Source organism: Nipponia nippon, unplaced genomic scaffold (genome assembly GCF_047370975.1).
Source record: "Nipponia nippon isolate SJK-2023a ecotype South Korea unplaced genomic scaffold, ASM4737097v1 scaffold_10, whole genome shotgun sequence".
Taxonomy (NCBI): Eukaryota; Metazoa; Chordata; class Aves; order Pelecaniformes; family Threskiornithidae; genus Nipponia; species Nipponia nippon.
Genome location: NW_028262291.1, coordinates 9,476,712 through 9,503,489, shown reverse-complemented (window position 1 = coordinate 9,503,489; position 26,778 = coordinate 9,476,712). Strand labels below are relative to the sequence as shown.

Below are 26,778 nucleotides of genomic sequence, written 5' to 3'. Positions count from 1 at the left end.
GTCAAAATTCTATATAAAGTATAGGTGCAAAGGAACATCAACCCAAGTAAAACAAAACTACAGCTAAAATTTGCGTGTAGCAACTGAATAAGCACAACAATGCTATGTCTAATGAGCCATAAGTTTTCACTTCCAACATGAATAGCTGTAAAATATTTAAAATCTCGAAGTTACTCATTGTCCTAGTTTACTAGCTTTTTACTGAATTTGCAGAGACAGGCAATACCCAGGACATACTATCACCAATGACGCAAAGCAGAACTGAAAGAGATCTGCAATCAAGACAAGTTCAGCTTATAAAGAAAACGAAAGGACCTCAGATGCTAAATACTATTAGCTTTTACATGTCACACAGATTGGATAACTATACGAAGGATTAAAAAACAGAATCAGAAATATACCTCCATTTTGAGGCCAATGCAGAACGCAACCATGTACAAAAATCACTTTAAATGCCTGCCTGGTATCACCTTAAACATTTAAGTATCCTATCACTGACTAACTCCAGAAGTTCACTGAAGTCCACAGCTGCTGAAGGCACTCAATCAGAACTGAGTTTATATGAACTAGGAAAAATATTTACAAGTGCTGGAGAAAAACAGAGGCATTTACATAATCTTTTGGCAACAGGATATAAAAATACAGCACTTCTAGTTCACTGTCCAGCTGCTTACAGAAAAAACCCATCATGTTAGGAAGGCAGGAAAGGCATCCTAATCAAGCTCATTTTTTTTTCTGTTTTCCTTTTAAAAAGTCTCAGAGGTCTCAAAATAACAGAAAGTGATGACTTCAGAGTGCAACACAAAACATACTTCTAGAAAAAAAAAAAAAAAAAAAAATCGCACTATAAAAACATTCCAAGCAAATATTCACATTTAAAACGGTAACCGACCACTTAATTTTAGTATGGCCTTCATCCTTAGATGGTCCTTATGTTTTCCAAATTATTCTTATTAGTTAGCTGGAAGAGTAATTATTTAAGCCATTAACTTTAATAAACGCTAAAACCTTGTTCCACTAAAAGTTAAAAACAAAGTAAAAAGACACCTACCTATAATACCGAGATTGTAAATAGGTTGAACAAATAGTCTTTGATACATGGCTGGCAGACCCAAAATCTATTACTTTAACTCGGTAAGGCTGCCGAACAGGATCCACCAACATAATGTTCTCTGGTTTGAGGTCAGCATGGATTAAACCCAGACTTTTTAGTTTTTTCAGTGCAGTGGCCACCTGTTGCAGAATAGGCCGTATTACTTTCAGTTGCAGAGGGCTGAATTTGTTTTGTTTCAGGAAGTCGTATAAATTCTGTTCCAACATCTCAAAAACCAGACAAGTATGGTTACGATGCTGAAAGCATTCGTAGGCTCTCACAAAGTTAAATTCATCAGCATTTTCAGTACTTAGTCTCGCTAGTATGCTCACTTCTATTTGTCCTTGGCGTGCATACGAAGGATGATTCTTCAAGATTTTGATTGCCACAATCTCATTTGTCCCCCTTTTCCAGCACTTCACTACTTGTCCAAAGGTCCCTCGCCCAAGGAAATCAAGAACCTCGTAAGTGTTTTTCACAGAGCACAATACCTCATGCTGTACTAACTGGTAATCTCCATCGCCGCTTGTACCACTTGGTTTTGAAGCTGCAGCCGTTGTCACAACCGTCACTGGGTTTCCTACGTTGGTTTGCAACATTGCAGGCAGGATGGACAGTTCATCAACAATCTGCATCGTGGTGTTTTGATTATCCAGCTCTTCGCTCTTACGCTTCAATCCACATCGCTGGGTTCCTTCCAGGATATCTGATCGGCTTCCTTGCGTCCCAGTCCGAGGTGCCTCTAACTGAGCTTGCTGCGCCCGCGCTGCTAACGCTTTTGTAGCACCTGCAATATTTTTTAAAGCAACAGCATTTGACTGCAACAAGAAGTTCCGTCCTCGAGGTCTGTCAAATGGGTTTTTAGTCTGAAAGTACGTACTAACCCTGCGGGGAGAAATTCCAAAGTTTTTACCATTCACATAGATTTGCGGGTAGGTTCTTTCGTGGTACACGCAACTGCTTGGTTCTAGTTTGAGTTTCTTCACACTACAAAAGGCACTTGACTGGGTTTGATAAACATATGGTGGATAGACCAAGACTTGTGAGGCCATACCTACAGAGGGAGAGAAAAAAAGAAAAAGCGGGTGAGAATTCTGCATTCACCTTTCCAAGCTTTGCAGCAGCTTCCTCTTCTAAAAAAAAATCAGGACACGAGTATATTTTCCAAACGAGCTAGCCTGAAGTTATTTCCTATTTAGTGTCTTACGGCCAGTAGCAAGGTCATCATGCCCTACCACCAGTGCACACTCTTCAGCACACAAGGACTGCGGCAGCAGCAGGTTACAGCAGGCAGCGTTTTTGCTGGTCGCACAGGGCAGGGCTGAGATAATCTGCAGCAGGCCACTACGAGTAATTTTTCAAGTGGGGGAACTACCTTTGTGCTATTAAAAACTCAGCTTTCATGTAAAAAACCCCAGCATTTCTACATACAAAAGTACTGTCGTGTTCAGTAACATAAGTAACCAATTCAAATATTTACCAATGATGGTGTAAAATAACTTAAAAGCTCTTAATTGCGAGCCAATGCTACCTGTTACACAAGCTATCCAACCTACTCATTGTAAGCACCATCAGGCTTCTGAGAAGAGATGGACAAGTGACACGACTGTCGCTACTCCAACAATTTCACCGTGATGAAAGTGAAAGCAAGCAGGCCATATGATGGGGCCCAAAATACCTCAGGGGCGTGTGTATGTTCACATAAACCATTGCAGCTTTCTGGTTAAATTAAGATGTACAGTAATCTAACCCATTCACGAAAGGCAAGTGCTCTCTGTAAGTTATATACCGTCCCATTGCAGAAGTCTGCACATCAGCGACACAGCTGTAGGGGGCAGAGGCACCAATTTCCACCCCCCCTTCAATTCAGATTTGGAAACTAAATATTAGCCTCATACTTTCAGATATGCCAATTTCAGGAGCTGAGCCATAGAAAACCTACACTCTAAGGTAACCTGCTAAATTAACTAAGCATAATATTCTACATAAAATATATTCTATATAAAATATATCCCTGAGCAAGATCACTTCTGAAAACTGGGCTGATAATTGTAGGTAGAGAACTTACACGGACAGACTTCTCACAGAAAATTTCTTTTCAAGTGAATGTGAAAGGAAGAAAAAGCATCTGTTTTTCTATATATAATTTTCTATATTCTGTATATAATTTTCATATATTTTTAATTTTTTTTTTCTGCCAGCACAATTACTTCCTTGCTAAGAGAGAAGTGAAAGTTAGAATAAAAGACTATGGGTAATTTTAACTTTTGAATTCCCAGTAAGGCTGAGATCAAAGTTTCAGCCTGAATGACTCTACCTTCCTTGAGGTCATCATCACATTCTCGAAAGGCTACACCTGTACAGCCTCTCGGAAAGAGCACTCGCACCTCGGAAATCGGTAACGAAGAACAGTTTTGCACAGGAGGAGGCAGCTTGCCAGCCCGGGAAGCCCCCGAGCACAGCAGCCCCATTCTGCATAGCCTGTGTGACGGCACAGGATTAGTCCCACTGCCTCCCTGAATTCACCCGGGCTCAGGACACCTGCTCTGCAGAAAGCAGGGCCACAAGGCCGTCCAGGGTCATGCTCCACACCGTACCTCCCTTTCCCAGACACGAAGCAAAGGGTGCCAGCACAGCACAGGAGGGAGGACGACAACGGCAACGGTACCTGGCCTGCACATAGGACGAGGAATTTCAATTCCACTTTAAAATACATAGAGCCCATCTCTCGGATGCTGTACCTTCTGGCTCTCATCTCTGCACTGACCCTGCTGTGTCCCCTTCCAGACCTGTCAAACACCAGCCTTAAACTTTTCTGTCACGTAACGCTCAACATGAAGAAAAAGGCACTGGATGGACCCCAGTGTAAATGACTACAAGGTTTCAGGGAAGTTATGGCTTATACCAATACTACTTTGATTAAATCACTTTTTCATACTAAGTGCATGAAGATTCTGGCAAGAGGTATTTAAATCGCAGATGAGTCACACAAAACTGGAGCCAGACATTGCAATGACTCTGATCAAATGAAAAAATAACCAAACGCACAGCATAATTATTCTGAAACTGTGATTTGATTTATGGAAATCAGCATTTAAACATCTCAAGAACGATTAAAATAATCATGCCATCACCTCAGTTTAGCATCCTGTAATGGTTTTTGCCCCAGCAGTAGAAGAAAACTTCAAAGCCCTTTCCTTTCCAAAGCTGTTTACCCAGAGCCAGAAGATGTAGAAAGCTGGAGACCACTGGCAGCCAGGCTCTCTCGTCACTAAACATTATGGGGCTGCCACTAGCCTCCTGTTCCACGCCAAGGATTTAAGACTAATTCTCAACCTCAAAACACAGGCAAAAATTCTCCCAAGTTCTTACATTCTCTCCTAAATAACATAATGGTTACAAAGTGCCTGGTACACAGCATAAGCATACTACTGACTATGGGACTTGCCCTCTTTCCTATAATAATTATATTTAAAGGAATTGTTTATCCTGATCACATTACTTAGAGCTCCAAAATCAACCCTCACCAACCACCCCAGAGTACACATACATTCAAGCCTACTTAGAGCTTCCAGTGCCACCTGCATGGCTCAGGCCAAGCCAAACCTTCCATCAGTTCTTCTGGGACAACTCAAATATCAGATTTGCCACACTTACTCCAAAGACACTAAAGGCTCCAAATATTTTTTTTTTTCCTTCTTAAAATGTTTTCATGGTTCCTGGTAAAAAAACTCCACTTGCCTTTTCACCAGAATCCCCTCTTATACCTCTTTCACACACACGTGCATGAAAAGTAAAACATTCAACCTCAAAAAACTTGTACACTTCAGAAGTAAAGAAACTGTCCCTCTTTTCAAGGTAACGCTACTGCATTATCCCACAAAGTTTGCAGACAGGAGAGTTCAGATGCCCAGCACCACCTCCGCAACTCCGAGTCTAATGCAGGTGACAAATCTAAATGCCGAGCAGACCCAGGAGCACAGCTACACCACTAAGCTCCTGGGCAAAAACAGGTCTGGCGCGAGCAGCCAAAGCTACGCTGCTCGATGGGAAGGAGCCTGGACCCATGGGCAAGAGGTTTGCCAAGCCGCAGCAACCCCAGCAGGTCCATTTGCCTCAGATCTGCTGCAACCAAAGAGCAAATGCCTTGCTTGGTTTACCTTCTGGAGAAGGTATTTGCCTGTGCAAGTGTGTCGCCAAAGCTGACAGCATGAAATCGAGACAGCTACTTTGCAGTGTAGGTGTATCACTGCTTTTTCAATTAAGGAGGTTTTCTGAAGGCAGGACAACAACCCACTGGGAGGGCGGGGGGGAGGACAGTCCTCTAGCATGGCCAGAGGACCACTCAAATCCTTACCTGAGCCTGCTGGGACCACTGGCATTCAAAAACATTTAAGTTTTCTACAGCTCATGCTATTCAAACCAGTCCAGAAGGACTGGAAGCACATAGTCCCAGCTTTCTCCATAACATTAATTTCAGCAGGATGAGAGAAACCAGGCTCTCTTTATCGTCTTTTGGGGTTTTTGTACTTCTTACAAGCTTAGCTCCATGACCCTGAACTCTGACCACACTAACAGTTCTGTTCTCAGATAAGAAGTGTTTATTGAGTTATTCTGAGGACATTTTTAGCAACTCCAAGAAAAAAAAATTAAGCACTAAATAAAACAGAAAAACAGATGGCATACCCTGGAAGAACAACCTTGGATGCAATCATGACAGACTGAACAAAAAAGTCAAATTTTACTCCAGAAAAGTAAAAATTGTCTTAGAGTTCTTGTACAAGCATCTAATTTCTTAGCTTCCCCAAAACACTTCTCCCTTACCCCCATAATTTTGGTTTAGTGGGGTTTTTTGTTTTTGTTTTTGTTTTGTTTTTAAACATATACTCCAAGATGCAATCTCATTTGGAGAAGCTACAGTATCTTCATATAACCAATGAATAAAACACTTCCATAGGTCTTCCAATGAAACAGGCACATTAAAAATCCCGCAGCGTCCTACACTGAGACTACTTAAAGACCTCTGCCATGCACTCTCACACAGGGCTCAGAAGATGTTTCTGACAGAAGCACACTCTTTACTATACATTAACATACATGCAACGAAGTACTCCAGAAGAGCATGTAACTGTCCAATACAGCCAGCTGCTGGAGGTCTTCGCTTTGAGAAGCTAAGTTATTAATAGAATTGATTTCCCCCCACCCAGATCAAAACGCAGCCCCGCACCCAGAGAGCAGAGCTGCACAACAAACCTTAAAAAGCGGAAGGGAAAACACCACAACAGCCTCTACTGTAACAGCACTGCCGTGTTGTGGGGGCTTTTTTGTTGGTCTGGAGTTCTTTTTTGTGGTTGGAGGGGTGGTAGTGGTTTGTTTTGGGGGAGGTTTTTTTGTTTGGGTTTTTTTTTTGTTTGTTTGGTGGTAGGGTTTTTTGGGGGGGTTGGGGTTTTTTTTTTGTTTTTTACCATTTTGGGGGATTCAGGGTACAATATAATCCTATGGATAGCTGCATCGGAAAGAGTGAACAGTGACTGTGTTGCAGGGTAGGGTTTTTTTTTTAAGCAAGTCTTCTGGTTAAATAAAATAGTATAACACACACCATACCACAAAGTGGGTCTTCCCCCCAGCCTTCTCACAAATCATTTCACTGAGCTTATACATCTTTCTGCACATTTCTTATCGAGCCTACTCCTGCTTCCTCATACAAACTGAAGCTTGTTAATGTAGCTATAGTCTGACAAGTCCAGCAGCCCAATAAGAGAGGGACATGTAGAGTAGAGCAGCTGGTGCTAAAGGAAAAAAACCAACACACCTTATTCTGTGCTCATTTCAGGGAGGTTACTTGGGCCTGAATACTCATGAGCAGCTGACACACATCTTCCCACTAAATTTCATTTAAAATAAAATCCAAATGTGTGCAGTACAAGACCACTCCAGGATGCAAACTAAAGCAGAGTAAATAAATCCATCAGAAGATGGACTGAAGAGCGCAATCCCCAGGTGAAGTACCAGAGGCAGCCTCCGGCTATTCGAGTAGCTTCAGATTCGATTTTCAGTTTTACTCTCAGAAAATTCTGTCCATTCCCCCTACACACATTTTTAAAGGCTCTTCTTCCCCAAGCGTAAGATGACCATCCTAACTTCACTCCAGCGCAGCGGCACACACAAGCTGAAGTTGGCTCAGGAGTTCTCCAGCGTGCTTTGCTCTGACACCGAGGCTGCTGCACCCTGCCTCGCGTGCCAGGTGCTGCTAGTGAATACCGCAGGGCCTGTGGAAAAGAAAGCCTGTCTCACGACACCTACCAACTGTTATTACCTCTACACAGGGTCCCTCTGAAGGAAAGGAGTCTGCTTGGCTCTCAGACTGAAGCAGAGAGAACTGGGAAGTCTGCACTTGACTTATTAAACATAAAATGATACAAAATGTGTAAATTTTGATCAGAGTTAAGACTGTGAATTCTGTGCTTCTGAAGAAAGTCCGAACAAAGTAATGAAGTAAACCTATTCAAAATAATTCATTTAAATAAATGAATTAACACATTTTCACAAAGTAGTGACAATAAACAGGAGGTGCTTCACAGTTTGCCCCCCCCAAGTCAAGCTTCTCTCTACAGAAACTAAATCGAGAACCAGGCAGCCGCTGCTCAGTGAAATGGAGCACCTCTGGTGACATCTCGCTAATGTTCACCTACCTGTAACAATGCTCTTTACTAGATTCTTAAAATTATGTCTCCAGCCTTCTCAAGCAGTCCTAGGCAAATGCATAAACATGACCGATTTGGCAGACTGTAAAAACCTTGAGAAGCACAGGCTGTTCCAGGCCTGACCACCATTAATAATTAACTATAAATTGACATTTCCTCATGACAGAGTAAGAGGGGGCGTGTAGCAGAGTAATTAGTTAGTAAGGCCACTGCAGCAGAGCTAAAAAGAAATTGCCACGCTACACCCTTAATTCTTCTGCAAAATAAACAGCCCCTCTTAAATGCCCGGAGAAGTGCAATCACTATGTTGCTGCTTTTGTAGTAAAATCCCCAGCAGGCAAAGCCTAGCCAGCGGCAGCCACCTAATACTATAGTTACAATTTAACTCAAGAAAACTTGTTTTCCAACTTCTTTCAAGCCTCCATCGGTGAGAACCAGTTCCAACACACTCGCACGCCTTCTTGCAGGACAGCTGGGCACGAAGGGAGGGTTTCTAAAAGCTCAGTAACTTCCAGCAAACGCACAATAAGAGCAGTAGCACTTATGAAGTGTTTTATTTACATTATGCATCACTTTGAAAACACAGTAAGGATACTAACTGTCATTTTTCCCAGGTAAAAAACAATTGTTCTTTTTATATTAGGTGCCACCCAACTTCTCAAGTTATTTAGCAAACACAAAGCTGAATTAGTTGCCCTCTCTTTCCGCCCAGAAGAAACCTTATTATTGGTACTAGCAGCACCTCTGTGTTATTGTTTATTTTGGATATGTAGCCGAACAAGCTGTACTGATGTGAGCGCTTTCATACCCAAGAATTGTTCACCCTGAGGAATTCCCTTACTCCAGCTGTACGATTCATAACAAAACACTGGCAACTGAGGTATTTCACAATTTATAAAGGAAAACACATCTACAGAAAGTGCAAAGAGTTAAGAGATACAAGGGAATCCTACCCTCCCAGCCACCTCGAAAACAGCTCTGTGAACAGATCTCTGACCCATGGAAGGGAGGGAGCGGAGCAAAGGAGAAAGCACCGAGGTGTTTCAAGTAACACGTGCCATATGAATTGTTTCGTGGCGTAACCACGGAGGCAATGCTGGACGTGAACCGCACAGGCACACACACATACTCCACCATAGAGAACGGTGAGAGGCAGAGGCGGCTCTGATGCTAGCTCACTGAAGAAGCCAACACCCGGTTCTAGGGGTACCAACCAGGGACCCAGAAGTTTAATGACAAAAGCAATGATTACATTCTTTGATTAAAACACAGAAGATCTTTCAGAGCTCAGGAATTTTGGCCAAAATTAAGCTGAGCTGATGGTAGCCTTTGCCTGACGTGAAACCTCAGTCCTGCACACATCAGTGGCAAAGGTTGAGGCTGGAAGGCCAGAGGCTGGTTCCAAGCTTGGAGAGAGTCTTAGTGAGAAGCAAACAACAAAATGATCCAATTTTGCAGCTACAAAATGCAGTTACTACCTACCTAAGAAAAACGTTACAAGGCTGGCTTCAGATTTGTGCAACACTTGAGATTTTTTTTAATTGGACACTACCAATGTTGCAATGATACCAGAAACTGAAAATATAAGTTAATGTAAGTGTGATGCAAACTAGTCTCAACTGCACCATTGTCTCAACACTTGGAAAAAGAACTAATGCTGTACACTGAACACAATCACATAAAATATCAGAGTGAACTCCTATGACTCAACGCTATCATTTGTACCAGTAGCAGTACTGAAGAATACAATTGCTATATTCCTATTTTCCACAAATATCAAAAGCTATATCTTGCAATGGCAATATGACTGCAATCATAGTTAAAAAGACAAATGGAACAATACTTCAAGCATTTATTTTTCTGCTGGGCAAGAAGCTGTTACACAACTGAAAAGAAAGCACGAGCAGCACAGTATCGGCCACCAGCCCTGAAAGAGGGGCTCTCCAAATCAGAATGTGCCACCATCAACACAAACAGCGCAGTTCAACCAGCCAGGGCTTCGCCAGCCTAATCTCTTCTTTTGAAAGACTAATTCTTTTTGAACCTGAAAACAGTAGGCACACTGAAATAAAAGTCCCCAATGGTGATGTTTAGCAGAGGCCAAACCTTCGGGTTCTGCACTACAGTACAGTGCTGAAGGATGTATTCAAACTACTGCCACTTCAACGCAGTGAGAGGGATCAAGGGGAGCAGAGAGGCAGCACATCAAGCCACGCTTTTTCCATTGCTGTCAGTATTTCTGAAAGATTTTGCCACCTTACCTAAAGTAGAAATAAAGTTTGATAGAGGGGTTTAGCTCAAACTGCCTGTTGGTAAATGACTTGTTCAAATGCCACTGTCTTTTTTTCCTTTTTTTTTTTAAAAAACAAAAACAAACAAAAAAGTATGCCATTTTTCCATCTTATTTCCAGCCATTTTATTTTGATTCATTGCTTAATTTTGCATTCTTAGTCTGCTGAGCTTTTTTAGAATTAGAAGGGTTTTTTTAGAATTTCAACCCAGCTAAGAAATTTATTCAGGAGTTTCATTTTAGAATAGCTCTAGACAATATCAAACGGAGCTCCTGTAAGAACATAAATCTAGATGGCTATTTTCCTCATTGCTACTTCAGCTTTGTTCCTTCACAACCTAGAGCTTGGTATGGAAAACAGAATGGCTGGTACGCCAGAACATCGGCATGCCCATGAAGGGATCCTACTGACATAAAGCTGATTCTTCATCAACTCCTCTAAACTACTCACTGGGGAGGAGTTTTATTCAAAATTATCTTTCATCCTTTTACTATAAAAGATTTTCAGCTGGACAGAGCACACATCAGTACAGCGACACAAAGCTACTGTTCTCCCCACAGGACTCGCACATTAAGTTTGCAACGGCGTACATACAAATACCCATCGAGCTTCCCGCGTCTGACGTGATGCAAAAACTTGCAAATCAGGGTCTACTGTACTAAGAGAGCACGTTCAGGAGGTATATAACAATGTTTCCTACACATTGAGAATCACCTAGCAGTAAGTGACATTTGAGTTAAAAGTTTCCTCAAATACATGAAAAATCATAATCACTTTTCCAACAGGACCAACAAGAACTTAGCTATCAAGCAGTTACTGAGTTGCCAAGACAGCACCTAGACCATATTCAAATTCCTTCTGCAACAGAAATGTTACAGTAAATATTAATTCTTAGCCATTTTTTCAAATCTGTCTTCATCGTAAAAAAATAAAGATATCTAATCCAACACACTTCTCGATTTATCTTTGAATGCTACAGTCTTCAGTTCATTCACTTCAGCTATACCCAGTAGCAACTTCCAAACATATACTTACTGAGGTATCTACACACATGTACATATATATACCCACACCCCGTCCTCAGTAGGCATATGTTTGAAAGTTTATACATATATATATACACACACACACTCAGAATGAGAACTCTACTAAGTCCTGATTTCTATCTTTTTTAGAATACAAATTCCTTACTTAAAACTGTGTTTTAAATAATATTTTGCTTTTATATAACAAGTGTTTTTCTTTCATTGTAAGCAACATCATGAAGATAGCATTGGTCACTTACTGAAAATAGCTGTACAAATTAAATGTAGCATACATAGAACAATGAAGAAAGGAGGGAGGGAAAAATAGGTGTTTACCACTTCTTTCAGATTTCTAGAGACGTGGAGGAAGCAGCGTTTCCTATGGGCAAAAATCAGTGCATTAGAAATGCATACTCTCTTCACAGAAGGCTCAGCCTTTTGCCTCCTAACAAAATCAATAACTGTAATAACCTATATTATAATGTTTCCCAAAGCCACCAGGGCAAGAAATTTCTCCCTCTCCCCTATGCAGGGGAACTTATTGATTTAACTATACAGAAAGATGTGCAAAAGGAAAGGCAAGATTACATGCAGCATATGATCATGCTAGCTAGAGCGTAATACAGATAAAGGTACATCAGTTTTTCCTCTGTTGTGTTCCTTTCCGTGTTTAATAATCTTTCTATTTGTAGAATAAACAAACTTTTAACATTCGCTCTTGGTTTAATCTTTAAAACAAAGTTTAGACACCTCTTCAACTGAGTTTTAAAAACACATTTAGTCTCAAAGAGCACTTGCCACAAAGAGCTCCCAAAATATTTCTTGAGAAAACCTCCCATGATGTCCTCTTGCAGGGCTCAGAGCTGCCACAGTCAAAGAAAGAAGCGAGCCCATAGCATCATTTCAAAAGCCATAATGAAAAGGTATTAAAAAAACCCTTTAGAATCTCATGAAAGCAATCTATTCCTATTAGGCTGAATACCAATTAATTTCTTGCATCACAAAATAAGTTGATATTAATCGATAAGGAAAGAGGAGACAGAGAGCTGCTTTCTTCTCTTAGGAGCAAAGCCTCTTCCTTCCAAAGGTCTTCACAGTAAGATCCCAAACACCAAAATTCCCATATTAAACACATTCAAGTGCTGAAAAATAAAGATCTTGTGAGGACCTCCTCTACCCCTAGAAATAGTTTAAATCTTCAAAAACAAGCTGTGGAAACTGTTTCAACTAGAACAGACAGATTTTAGACAAGCAAGCAATTCTAATCATTAAAAAAAAAAAAAACCCAAAACACAGAATAATTGAAAGGAAAAGGGTAGGAAGTAGCAGATGACCAAGGTTTCTAGGAAAACACAGGAAGGAAGAGGTTTACAAGGCAACGATGCACATTAACAGCTTTTTCAGTCAAAGAGGCAGAAAGACATCTCACAAGAAACAAATAAAAAGCCTTCTGGAAATTGTGCAAGTTCCACCAATTGTTGTGTACCAATACAGGCAAAGCCTGCACCGTACGGAAGCAGGAGGGGGGGGGGGAGAAATGAGTACATTTTACTCAAACTAGTGGAATAAGGCAAAAGTTAACACACCATTTTTTGTAAACACTGACAAAGGACCCAAACAAAGTAGTAAACAACAGAGACTAGTAAACATGAGAGAAGAAATGTGTTTTCATATCTACATATGAAAAAGTAAATTACTTTTCAAAAGTAAATTACTAAGGCTTCACATAAAATTGTGCACATAGATAACTTTTATGAATACCTGATGCTAGTGATGACTCTTATCTTCTAGAGGAAGCTTAAATCCCCAGTAAAAAAAAGTTTCTTTGCTTCCCTTATAATAAACTTGGTACTGATTATCAGGATTGAAGTTTGTTTTCGCTCTGCCCTTTTGCATTTATATGACAACCTTCTCATTCAGATCTTAAGCCTATGCTAGCTCCTTTCTGTGGGCAGGCGCTTGTTTCAGTTGACACCAGCAGGATCGGGGAAAGGTTCAGATGTCAGTTCACATCCAAAGACCCTAGGGAGCCAGCCTGGAGGGATTTGGTCACACTAATAAAAGCAGCAAACATCTTTGCAATGAAGACACTCCAGCCCCACACAAAGTACAGCTGCACCAGTTATCACAATCCCAGCTGAAGTTGTCCTACTGGCAGTTTTCCTGCTCAGGGACCAGTTTTGCTATATTTATCATGCTTCAAGACAAGGTGAGCACAAGGTGAGGAGACCCACTTCCATCTCATAGTTCACTTTCTACCCAAGAGTCAAATAAAACTAAAGCAAAACTCCTAAAATAACCCAAAGCAAGTTTTCTCACACACTGGACGCCACTTACCCCAAGGCAAAGCAACAGCCAAGCTTCAGCTTTGTGATAAAAATCTGGTCTCACCCAGCAATTTAAATTCTGGCCAATCTCATGTCTTGGAAGTTAAGTGTCCCGCTCACATAAAAACAGCTGCAGGACAATATAGTGCAGTAACCTAAAGGAGCACAGCCTCCAGTACAGAGAGGGGTAAGAAATGCTCGGGTCAGTGGATTACAGAGGGGTTTCTGCCAGGCGTGGGAAGTGGCTGTGAGCATCTCCCACCTGCAGCCGCACCTCCTCTTCTAACGAGCATCTTCAGGTCCTGATGCCTGTGCAGAGTCCCCTTAGCTTTCTCATCCCTAAGTTTTCCACCACTTATTCTGAACAAGTAGTTACTGTGGTGCCGAACGCATTCGTCAAGTAACGTTTATACAAACATGAAGGGATTTTCATTTGACAATAGCCGGCTTTTTACATGAAAAGCATTAAACATATTTAATTTGTAATATGCTTTAAAAAGCACTAAAATAGTTTTCTAGAACTGTTAAATTATTTTAGCAAGAATGGAAAGTCGCATGAGTTTAAGATTACTGATTTTAAAAATAGTTTTTTTGATAGGAGTGTCACTCATAACATGCAATAATAATTCTCTGTACATATGAATCCAATTACTTTTTTCATATTGAGATAGTTGCTATAGCTTTGATCCTACTCAAAATATATGAACATTTTTCTTATATCTGTTTTGTCTTTGGATATTTCACTGGGTCTTATTTTATTGCTGTATTTTGGAACTTGAACTTAACATTTTTCTAGGCTTCATCCCGTTATACCCAAATATTCTAGGGCACAACAGAGCTGAAGAAAAGGCCATAGTTCCAAGAAGGAATACTTTTCTAATTTTTCCTGAAACAAAGGTAAAAAAAGACTGTACAAAAAGTTTCCATAATGCTGGGACTATTAAATATGTAAAGTTAATAACACAGGGAGAGATATGTTGAAATTAAACTGATTCCAAGTCACTGAATAAGAAAAAAAAAATCAGAACTAAACTACTTGAATTGACTTACTTAAAAATCACTCCAGTTATTTGGCTCTTCTTCCGTTTTCAAGCAAAAATGCTAAGCTAGACATTAACCCCATTTTGTCAGAAAGTTATCCACTCTGAAAATTTAAGTGGAATATTAAGACACTGTATGAAAAAAAAGAAAAAATAGTGACATAATGTGAAAAAAACCCTACAAAACTGTACAAAGATTATTGCCAAACTGCATCTAAAAAACAAGACTCATAACAATTCTTGCCATCTTTCCCAACATTCACTATATTGAAATAAAACAACTGAAGAATTAAGAAATAAAAAAAAAGTACCTACACCCTGTAGGAAATACTACTCTATCAAATGAAGTCCCAGACTAAAACCCACTTTCACAATTACATGTTGTTCCTCTGCTCATCTGTCACTCAAAAGTTAGTGCGCCTGAAGAGAAAGAGCGCTTCCATTTCTCTAGAAATCTCTAAAAGAGATAGGGGCTCTAAATTAAAATGGTCTATAGAAGGATGCAGGGGAAGCCAAGAACAGGTAACAGGATTTTCCAGGCTTTATGCTTCATTATAGGTTATTTCAGGTCAAACAGAGGGTGTTCACTGCCTGCAGAAGTCAGAAAAGGTAACCCATTGCTAACCCATTTTATAGCACCAGCTATTGAAACATGCTTTAGATATAGTTAACATCGTTATTTAAGGTATATTGCATGCTCGTCAGTCATCTCTGATATGCTCAGTGCTCATCCTTGCTCATTTCTTCATATTTGGTTTCATGCACAACCCAACCAGAGTTCTGAAATACAGCTTCAGATACCTAGAGATCTATCTCATACTCCATCCGAAGAATGAGCTTTTCTTCCAAGACCTGGATTGAAAGTAATATGTATTTTCCACGCCACCTCCAATTTTCAGTCAAGAAATCTGAATAAGTAAAAATAGTATTTCGGTGACTTCAGAACAGAGACATTAACTTAGTAAAAGTTTCCCAGCATCGAGCTCAACTCTTACTTCCCTCATTTTCAAAGGCAAGAAAATGTAATAGTTAGACCAGATGAAAATTGACCAGCTCTGAGTTTATGTAACTGTGGCAGTGCATCTCCCCCCCACCCCCGCACCGCTTTACGATCTCAGGAATTCCCATCAAGCCTTGGCCTTTGTGCAATGAGTTTGGCGGTTCAGCGTCCCTTGGCCGTACCAGGAGCTCTCGCATGGCTAAGGTGGGAGTAGCACTGACCGTACCAGGAATAATCAGTCGCCCCCTGACAGCCTTGGAACATGTCTTATCTGTGTCGTAACTCGGGCGGATCGGTACGGGTGAATCTGTACCAGTGCCACTGGAATTCTTGCGAACTCCAGTAATTACCGACCCAGACTGTGATGACAGGATGGAAATTTACTGATGCCTAAAGTCAATCATCTCACGAACCTATAGAACAGCGGTACCAAGCGAGACCCTTTGAGCTCTCCTGGACCGCAGCAGGCTGCGCCCAGTCTCTCTCTCTGAGCGGGACGCCTCTCAGAAATTGCGAACTCCTAAGTTTGCAAAGTACAGAGGCCCGGCAACAGGACCTGGGCTGAACTCCAGGCCCCCCCCCCCCCCCCCCCCCCTTGAGGCTCAACCTTCACCCGTGTAGACAATCATTTGTAAGCGAGTATTTCACTTAGCTCGAGAGGAACTTTTAACAGACACCTTTATATGCATATTGTGTGTGTGTGAATCGATTCAAATATTGTAGTAAATCCTATCTGATCACTTTGCAGGTGCTAAATTAACCAATGATTAATTGCTGCTAAATTCCTGGGATTCTCTCTTTAACTGTGAATAAACCTTAAACTGCTGTTAGCTATTTTCTTTATATATATTCCATTCATTTAATAAGTAATAGAGCGAACCTTGCCATTGAACTTTGTTAAATCACACTTCTATAAATTTCTAGTAAAATCACTCGTTGCAAGTATCTTTGACGGTGATTCTTTAAGCGATCTAACCACTCCTCCATGACAATAACCCAATAATCTACAGGAGCTTCATAGTTTCAATGAAGAAGTGCTAAGGATGTTTTCTTCATCAAAGTAATCCTATGCCAAGACTTCCGAAATTCTCCTGTAACTGCACTATAACACCATCAGGGAACTGAAGAAACTCAGAAAACACGAAAAGGTACAAACAAGCTTTTTCGAGGCATGAAAGGTGGACACTATTTCACAAAATTCAACAGCGAACGTGTAACTGAGGAGTGGCAGTATCACCACGAGGACATCCCGCTTCCACGTTTCTTCATCCCTCAATCGAGTATCACCAGTTGATTCGCAGGCCTGCTCTACCCTGCTTCACACTCCTGGTAGTCAGTGGAGCAGTCTACCTCAGCTGTAACGCTTCTGCATACAGAATGAAATAATTATATGTTCAGTGAAGCTAAGGCTTGTCTAATAAAAAAAAAAAAAAAAAAAATAGATGTTCTCTGCTTTTTTCCACAAAGTTCCGTGCAGAAAGCAATACTGCCTACAGTAACTATTCTGTATGTGCACAGCAGTCATATGCCACGTACCTTACAGACTTCACATTGCAATAGTGAAATTTAGCTCACCTAAAAGAAGTTTTCCTTCTGTATTTAACATTCCTCTGAAATACATGTTTGGCCTCAAATGACAGCGCTGTGCCCGTTACCAATGCTTTTCTTCCTCTCTCCCCCCCCCCCCATAAGAAAGCCAACTACAAAATTCCTGTTTCAAAATGCACTGTTTTGTCAAAAGGACCTTTGTTGCTATAATCAGCATACTGGCAGAATGGAAAATAGAGGGAAGAGAATATATACTGTTAAAAAGAAAACTATTCTGAAAACAGGAAGAGTGTAATCCCTTAAAATAGAACAGAGAGGTACATATCTAAACACAGAAGCTTGGGGAAGCACAGCCCGATATTCCCGCACGTTTACGCTAGGATTTTCACAAGAATTAAGCATAGTTAATCGTGTTCTACCCAGGAGCTGGCAAGCTAACGCTCTGCCTCTAAAAGCGCTGCTCTGCCTCCCATCCGCTTTAACGGACACAATCAATCCGACAGACGCTTTCTCAACAATCAACTCCAAAACAACTTTTGTTTTGAAGCAACTGCTGTAAATTGAAGCACACAACAAGAAAAGCAGAAATATTAAAATTTGTGTGTGCTATCAGTTGCGTCAACTTCTGTAAGATCAGCTGAAAGCTCACTCTTCCTCCCCACACCCTGTCTTTGTCTCTGGCATGGCATTATGCAGGAGCCGGCCTCATTTCCCTATTTCTGTAGGTAGTTGCTTGAAAGACAGGAGGGAGGAAACACGCAAACACAAAAAACCTCAAACAAAGAAAAATCACAGACGCCAGCAAAGACCCCAGGTCAGGGGCAGCTTTCCGACCAATTTTTTAATGGAACTTTATTCCAGCTAGTGGAATCTCTCCGATTACAAAGTGCCCTCAGACCTGGAGAGCCACACACCACCACCACAACGCAAATTAGAGCACCAAGCCAAACGTATCTGTGAAAAAATAATTTACAGGCACAACCGATGCCACACCCTGAGCAAGCGGCAGAACTTGCACTACAACAGAAGCCCCTGGTAAGAAGAGCATTAAATGAAAACTCCATCTAATTCCTAGTTTACATGATTATAAACACCACCTCACCATGCGCTACCATAAATGGTTCGCGGCAGCAAAGATAAAGCAGCCACTGCTGTTACATCGGTATCAGTTTTCTCCCGGTAAGTCCATGTTAACACGTTGCTCTATTTATTTGCGATCTCACCATGCCACTTCATAATACAGTCTTGACCTATTTTCCAGATACTTAATTAATCTCTTTGCTGGCTGCCACGCTTATTAGACAGTTACTGTGTGAATTTTAAACTTAGCTTATAGAAACCTTTAGCAAATTAACTCTGTTACAGAATTATTTTATACGTCAGAAAGTAAGTCCTCAGACTCCAGATGAGCTTTTCTCCTTTGTGTGAAATCAGAGCATAAACTTTTTGCAAATGATGTAATGGGAGGTAATACTGGGGGGGGGGGGGGGGGGGAGGAAGAGGATAATCACAGAAATACGCATTGTTATCAATCAACAACTGCAGCTTTACTTAATGTAACTGTCTCTCGTGTTAATAACACGTTTCCCCCACAATTTAAAGATACTAGAGTAACTGAAATAAACAAGGTTATACTCAAGCAGGAAGATACAAAAACATCAGAGCTCCACACAATTCCTGGGAAGGCAAGCCTGAGAGTCTCTGAACAACTTATCAAGTTAACAAAAAAGGAAACCATTGCATTTTTTGGCACTGACATTTTAAGTCAGACGCAACAGTTAGTAGCAAAAGTAGAGCCTCAAAAGAAAGATGTTTATATACATGCAAACACACAGTACTGACAATTGAGGGCTTCACGTAAATAAAAAAAAAGAAAAGAAAAAAAAGAAAATCACTATTTCCTACAGCGTTAAACACATGCAAACGCATCTGCCAGTTTTATAATTGATACCACGGTGAACGAAGAACCAGAACAAGCCCAGCACAATCCCTGCTGCAACCACTACGTTCAAGCCACCAGCAACAACCCCCCCTGTTTTTACAGAGCTCGTTCTTGGGAACTGACCAGATTTTAAAGCGTCAACTTCCTTCCCAGTTGTTTGTATTTACGCCGGCCCCTCGGCACCATTTGCTCCTCTCGCCCCGGCGCCAACTCTCCCCGCAGCGCAGGGGGGGGCCCGCCGCGGGTCCCTCCTCGGGGGTCAGGGCGAGGGACAGCGGTCGGGTCCCGCCGGGGCTACGAGGAGCCGCGGCGCCGGCGGCAGCCGAGCGCAGACCCCGTGACGGGAGGAGCCGCCGCCGCGCCCGGGCGCCACCCGCGGGACCCCCCGCGCGGCGCGGGGGAAGCGGCCGCCGGCGGCCGCGGCCCGACCGCACCATACAAGGAGGCGGCCGCGGCGCGCCCGGGAGGGGAGCGGGGCACCGCCGGAGCCCGGCCGGCCCCGCCGCCGCCCCGCGGCCGGTAACGGGCGAGGCGGGCGGACACGCCTCCCCCCGCCGGGCGCCGGCGGCCTCGCCCGGCAGCCGGGGCCGCTCGGGCGCTTCCCCGCGCCGGGGAAGGGGAACCTTCGGGGGCGCGGCGGAGCGGGCGCCGCCGAGGGCGGCGGGAAGGCGAAGCGGCGCCGCCCGCTCCCCGCCGCCGGGCTCCGGCAAGGGCAGCGGCGCGCCGCGCCTCCGCGGCCGGGCGGCAGCCGCCGCCGCGGGGCAGGGGGGTAAGGTCAGCCCCGGCCCCTCGCCCCGGAGCCCCCCGCGGGCGGGAGGCGAAAGCCGGCGGCGGGCAGAGGCAGCGCCCCTCTCCGCCCGCCGGGGACGGCCCCGCTCATCTCCCGGCCGCTCACCTTCACGGATCGGGCCACGCTGGCGTCCGAGCTGGAGCTGCCGCCGCCGCCCTGGGCATGTTCCGGGAGCGCCACGGGGAAGCGCCGCTCCGGCCGGGCTCAGCCCCTCACCCCCGCCGCTCCTGCCGCCGCCGCCTCGGCCGCTGCCATCTTGTCCTGGCGGCTGGGAGGGAAGAGCCCCAGCTCAGCCCGCTCGGCAGCCCGGGCCTCCGCCTCATCTTCCCGGGGAGGGACCCAGCCCGCCCCCGGCCGCCGCCTCCGCCTCCTCCCGCCTCCGCCGCTGCCCTGCCCGCGGCGGCCTAGCGGCGCCCGCCGCCGCCCATCCCCCCGGAGCGGCGGGACGAGGCCCCGCCGAGCGCTGCGGAGGGGGCCTGCGGGCCGCGCCGCACCGAGGCCCCGCTCCGGCGTGCCCCGGCCCCGCGCCCAGCCAGCGGGGCCCAGCCTGCGGGGCCCTCCCGCCGCCCGCCCGCTCCGCCGCCCGGCCCGGCCCGGCCCCGCGCCTCGGCGGCAGCGGCAGCGCCCCCGCCCGGCCTCGCCGTGCGACGCCCGCCGCAGCCGGGAGCCGCCCCGCGCCGCCGCCCTCGCTGCCTCCCCCGGCGCTGCCGGGGCTCCCCTCTCCCGAGCGCGGCGGGCCCGCAGCCGCCCCAGCCCTCCCTCAGCCCCTCAGCGCCCGAACAACGCTCCGCCGCCGGTCCCAGCTCGCCTGGCTCGGAGGAAGCTGGGCGCCCATCCTGCCCTCTGGCACCCGTGAGGCCAGGCAGGTGCGTGGCCACCATCTCCCCCAGCAGCAGCCTAGCGGGGGAGCCGAGGCAGGACCCTCTGCCTCTTCACCGCCAGCTGACCGTCCCCGCGGGAAGCCGTGTGAGGACACCCTGAGGTGCTCCGACCGCCAACTCTCCTCTGCCGCCCTGGTCTGTCACTACCTGGAGGAAGGCAACGTCGTGCTTTCGGAGAGCTCCCTGAGGAGCACCTGCAAAACCCCTCCAGTGACGGCAATCCTAATCATCAAACACCACACGGTGAGCTCTTCTTCCCCATCTCATTAGCTGCCAACTCCCAGAACATTCACAGATACGCATCGTGCATGATGAGGAAACTGGCGTCAGGGAAAAGATCTGACTCTCGAGACCTGCAGCTTAGAAGATGACAACGTGAGAATGAACATGTGAACTCCAAATTTGTTTAAATGAGTGCTCTTGCTTGATGAGATGAAGAGACTCCCCTACCCAGCCCTGAAAAATAACTGAAGCACCAACCTTCTAGAGCCGGTCTGCCATCTTTCCCTGACGAGCAGTCCCTGCTACGCTAGCCAGACACCATCAAACACACCACTTGCTATGCAAGGAACAGCACGGAGCAAAAGCAATGACCATTTTGTGCCCCGCGTTAGAGTGCAGCATTTTGCCTTGCCCAACTCTTGACAAAATAACAGGGTACACCCGCAGTAACAACATACCCCTAATATTATACATCACTTAAATATTAGTGGCCGGTTGTAGGACTGGGCAACTTCTGCAAACGGCATTCTTGACCCTAAATAGTATTCAGCTGATGTGGGGCGAAAAAGGAATTACTGTTTGCCTATAAAGTAGTTAGCCCCTAGATAAATCCTTGGCTACAGCTACAACTGGACATCACATGCTCCTCCACCTCTTGCCAAAAATAACCAACAAGTTTCTTTATTTACTTGCACAACTACTTGGACTCTCCTATTTTTCTCTCACTACTTGTTCCAGTATTTTCAACACGTGTCTGCTTGATTTTAACCTTTATTCAGGTCCAATCCTTGTAACAAAGATTGTTAGGATGCTAAGTCAGAATTTGAATTAATTAATTGGAGAAGACAGAGTTATTGCACGGAAGTACTAAAATGTAACATGGGAGTTACTACTGCAACACCACCGATACTCAGTCGTCTAAGTAATGAGACATATAATTTAGGGGTGGGGAAAAATAGGTGGGTGTCAATGTTAGGAAATTATAGCTCTCAAGAGCCACTCATCACATCTTTTTCTTACTAATTTTATAAATATTAATCAAGCTTCTCTTCACACATCTCCTAAAAAATAACATCCTACAGAATTATTCAGATACACATTTTATTAACATATTATCTCTTTTAAAAGACTTTAAATGTTGATAAACATTCCTGTTGCTTACTTAACCATACGAACTCTAAAATGACTTAACAAAATAAAGCAAAAAGTATATGCTGATTCAATCTGTAAGCGTATTTCATCCACAAACATAAATTGGCATACGTGTCACCCCAAATTAAACGCTTGTGATCTACTGAAAAAAAAAAATCCTCCTTCTCGGCTACTAACTAGTCTTAACATATTTTTTACAGCTGCTTTTTAGGAACTATTTCTAGCGATTTTCTTACTTTTCACCATGCAATTTCCTATAGTTTGATAACCAAAATGATCCAAATACAGTTGTAAACTTGAACGATACTGATCCTCTAAAAATAGACAAAATTCTGAATCCAATGCTCCACTGACACATTTGCACAATTTTCATCAACTTTCAGAAACAGATTTTAATTTAGGTTTAGAAAAGAGGGGGGTGATTTTGGGGTGATTAACCTCTCCCTGGTCTCTCTCTGGAGTTCTGGTTGCTAAATAACAGAGCCCCCCAAAACGTCTCACCACTGTCAGTTTTGTCCTCGTGTTCCAGGTTTTGTTAATTAGATCAAGCTAGCCTTCCGCTCAGCCTGCAACGGGAGTATCAGCACCGTGTAATCAAACTCTCGAATCTCTTCGAAACTCCTTCAGTTGCTTTTGTGGAGCACAGCATCTCTCTGAAGATCCATTATTTCTCCTTCCTTGGGAGCTGTTTCGGTTAAAGGCCTCCTTATGCTCAGTGCAAATTTCATCATACTTAGGACTAAAGGGCCCAAACGACACGAAAGGTCCGGCGAGTGCCACTGCAAGCTGAAGTGCTCAATCTCCTCCTTCAGTCAACTACTCGTAAGGCTTGCTTTGGCCACAGAAGAGTTTTTACCCACCCACAACACGCGGTGAGACAACATAAGCTGTATCAGCGAGTTTTAAACACTCTGATGAATATTTCTATCAGAGGTTAAATACAACTGTGTCTGAGAAGCCCTCGCATGATTGTTTTGTCATCTGAAAAACAGTAAACACTTCCCTGTCCTAATTTTCTGTTGGCAGGTACATTTGTGCTGGTAAGCGACTGAGGGGTTAATAGGGAAACTCCTGTTACACCTGTAAGTAATGTGGACTACTGATACCATTTGGAGGGGAGTGTTTTGTTTCAAAGTACTTAAGTAACTCAGTGGAAGGAGGCCCATGTCATTTAGATTCATTTCTAGACTTCAGCGTTGAAACACACACCTCCATAGGCTCTTTGTTCCTCCTTGTTTCTATACCTTTGCAGAGGATAAGCGGTAGTTAGGTGTGAGTGCTTAGAGTGGAAAGAAGAAACAGAAGTTATAGAAGATATTTCCAATAGACGTAATCTATTATGCAGCAGAGAGAGATGATCTGAGGATAAACGCAGGCTAGAAGCTTTTGGCGGCACACCTACCAATGACATTTTGTGCTATTTTTGTTATCAAAATCCCAAGCGTAGACACAGACAGAAAATGCTTTGACTAGAACAGTTTGTTTTTCTCATCAAACTGCTATAACCTATATCATCAACACACTTTTTACGCCAGTATGAGTTGTTTATATCAGCTGGACTCTTAATTCTTGAACGAACTTGAGTCCCGAACAAGGCTGTGCTATTAGAGCTGCCCAGAGGAGCAAAACCACAAAGATAAGGATGGGAGAAGGCAAAACCAGAGGGCTGTAATTCCATCCCCCAGGCCCTTCACTCGGTTGCTAACAACGTAGGGTGCAATTGCATGAAACAGCAAGCCACCCTCAAAGTTCATCGCTGTGAAAAGGGAGAGAACTGGTCTCTTACAATTTTCCTGATCTGCGCTCTACACATCCAGTTCAGTTCTCCCGCTGATAACTCTCCATTGCTGGAGCTGAACTTCCCATTTAGCAGATTCAACTCATCCAGCACAAAAGGGTTTTCTTGGGTGAGTTGCATCAGCTCAGGAAAACAGTCAATGAATGTCAGAGCTAAGACAAAGAGGAAGGCAGAGTGTTTCCCTGTCAGCTAGTAGGTAGAGCTGCGCAGGCTTCAGTTTAGTTTTCTGGGTAGAAATTACAAAATCCAAACAACGCAGAAGCGTGCTGGCTGGCAACGCGGTGCTGTGACCACTCAAGGGATCCAGGCTGTAGTCACCTAACTTGAAGAGTAGGAGCAGCAAGTACAGATCAACGCAAGGAGGGTGGAATAGGGGAAGGTTCCACTTCAATTTTTCTTTTTTTTTTTTAATTTTCAGGCCATAGTCTTTAGTCTTTCCCACAGTATTTAGCAGTATCTGTTAAGCAGGGAATTCATTTGTGGTAGGATTTCAAATTATAGTATTACTTTACTAGTTTTTCACACTGGCTGAAATATTTTATGTTTACAATATTTACCCTTCCAAAACAGAGATAAGACTGGACAAAGTTAACTATTTTTTTATCCTTGCAATTCCTTATCTAAAGTATTTTTTGAACTGATGTAACTGTCACTGAACTATGACTTGTATTATGAGAAACAAGCATTCAATGTGATGCATTTGGATTAGAGCTTTTCAAGATCCAAATTCTTGCTGAAACCTGTAAAGGGATCAGAGTTAAACTGATAAAAAATGCTTTTTTAAAACATAAAAAAGTAAATATACACTTTCCACTGATTACCATCATATTCAGATAAACATAGTTCAAAGTGCCCCAGATCCCCTCCCCATAGATTTGTTTGCTAGACATATCCAAAATCCAACCTTCTGTTGCTGGGCGTAAATGGAAAATGACTTTCAAATTAAAGCAAACATACACTTTGCTCTTTTTGCAACAACTGGAAGGTCAGTTGAGAAGCACTGTATTTCCTTGGTTAAAAAACTCACAGGGTTCTCTATGGAGTTTACATAGTGAAGTCATTTGCAAAAATAAGTGTGGATATTCAAACATAAATTTTAGCTTTTATTTCCATTTCATTTTTTGCACCAAAATACTACTTTCTTTACTAAAACAGCTTTAATACAGGACTGAAAAAAAAAAGGGGGGGGGGGGGTGTCATTTTGTTTTTTGCAAGTTAAACAGCCTGGCTCCTCCATAAGATTTGAAAGCTGCAAAGGACAGAAGACACCTTCCATGGGTTAGTGGTGGTTTCTGGGGCTTTCTGCAAGGGGCACGCTCATGCCAATGTTCATTTCATGAAGACATCACCGTTCCTTGTGGGTCTCCTAAGGTATTCATGAGGAGCGATCCACTTCTGTGGCTCTCCCAAAGAAGAAAACCAGACTGAAAACATTCTTCTGCTTGCCTGTCTTTCTGGTTGTTTCTTCTTCAGCCCTTAAAATCCGGTTCTAAGGAACCGCACACACCATCCTGACATTGCTATTTCAAATTCTACCAAGTGTCAGTGGTAACTCTTAGGACATTAACTTGTCTTGCGTACAAAGATAATGACAGGGTGACTAAAATGGTAAGTCTTAGGAAATATAGAAGGAATCCTTAAAATCTTTTTGGTTATCATGTAGATAAAAGCTGGTTGACTTGAGATGAACTGCCTCTTCTTGCTTTGTAATGAATGCTTTCTTTAAGAAAAATAATGAGCAGCCAATTTTGTGCAAGGACTTACAGCTTTCCAAAAAAACTGTAAGTGCTTACCAAAGAAAAAATCAGCCTTGAAGAATTGTTAGGTTATGTGTCTTCATTGAAAAATTAAAACAAACTGCAGGAGACCTCTGATGTTCCCTCTGATGCAACCCAACAGAAGCAAATTTGAAGAGTTGGTGCTGAGGACCTGCTATCCATACTAAATGAATACTTAACATCCACTGATGGCTGGAACACTTCTGGTTTAGTTTCACCCAAAAAGTTTGCTCATTCCAAGATTGCTCTGCGATGCAGCCGAAGCATGGTAAATTAGGATTCACAAGATCTCTTCAGAAATGCATACCTCGTCCAAACGAAAACACTAATTCCCTTATTTTTCACATCACAGAAAGGTCGTATGACTACACTACAGAAGAGTGACATTTATATATCAAGCAGCAGAAAAAACACATAAGTGGAAAAACATCAAGGGTTTATCTTGAAATTACATAAATAATTACTACTTCAATTTAGGATTTGCAGAATTTATTTTTTTTAAATAATTGTTTGTTTTCAACCTTATTGTTCTTTTAAGTGCCATAGTTGTTGAAACAACCAACTGGGACAACTATATTTAAAAAAATGGCACCCTGCCAATTGTCACAGATGATTTTGTTCAGGGGTACTGTGAAACGCTTATTTCTCTGCTTGTGTTCATATTACATCAATAGGTGTAGATTTGGCAGATGCTTCATCACTGCGTCTTAACTATGATAAGTTCTTGTTCGTATTTACAGAAGTCAATAAAAAGAGTAATGCAATATTCTACAGGGTAGTTTGAATGTCTTTACTGGATCACGTAAATGATAATGTATCACGGTATTGTATTTTTCAGTCTATATTTTCATTTTCAGTCTGTTTTTCCTCTTTCTAAGAGGATCATTCCTCATGCATACACCTTAGGAGATCCACAAGGAAAGGGTATATCTTCATGAAATGTATCATGATGATGTAAATTTGTAGTTTGACACTGTAAATTTTCTTGCAAGAGTCTTTCTAACTAGTATTTTCATGTAGTTATTAGCCTTTGTGGTGTCTGAGTGTCTTTCACGTAAGTATATTTAATATTGACCGTTTTCTTTTCTCTCTCCAGCAGGAAAATAATTTGAAGTGATTGTTAGGATTAACAAATGTTAAATGTGTACAAAAATCCGGTATGTTTCTATTTTTGAGGCACGTGGCAA

At 43.1% G+C, this 26,778-nt stretch overlaps 1 protein-coding gene across 4 annotated transcripts in view; it reads right to left on the bottom strand.

Annotated features, from left to right (window-relative positions):
* Positions 1–26,778, bottom strand: part of HIPK3 (homeodomain interacting protein kinase 3) — a 115,620-nt gene that overhangs the window by 57,807 nt on the left and 31,035 nt on the right. Inside the window, exons 1-2 of one of the 4 annotated variants that reach the window (XM_087744142.1) lie at positions 19,866–20,120; positions 1,052–2,147 (exon numbers count right to left, since the gene is read on the bottom strand). In XM_087744142.1, coding sequence (XP_087600268.1) covers positions 1,052–2,145 — 1,094 coding nt within the window. In that variant the 5' untranslated portion in view covers positions 2,146–2,147; positions 19,866–20,120. Of the gene's footprint in view, positions 1–1,051; positions 2,148–19,093; positions 19,303–19,865; positions 20,121–26,778 lie in introns of those variants that run through there. The other 3 variants (XM_087744159.1, XM_087744166.1, XM_087744151.1) reach the window with 3 other exon arrangements.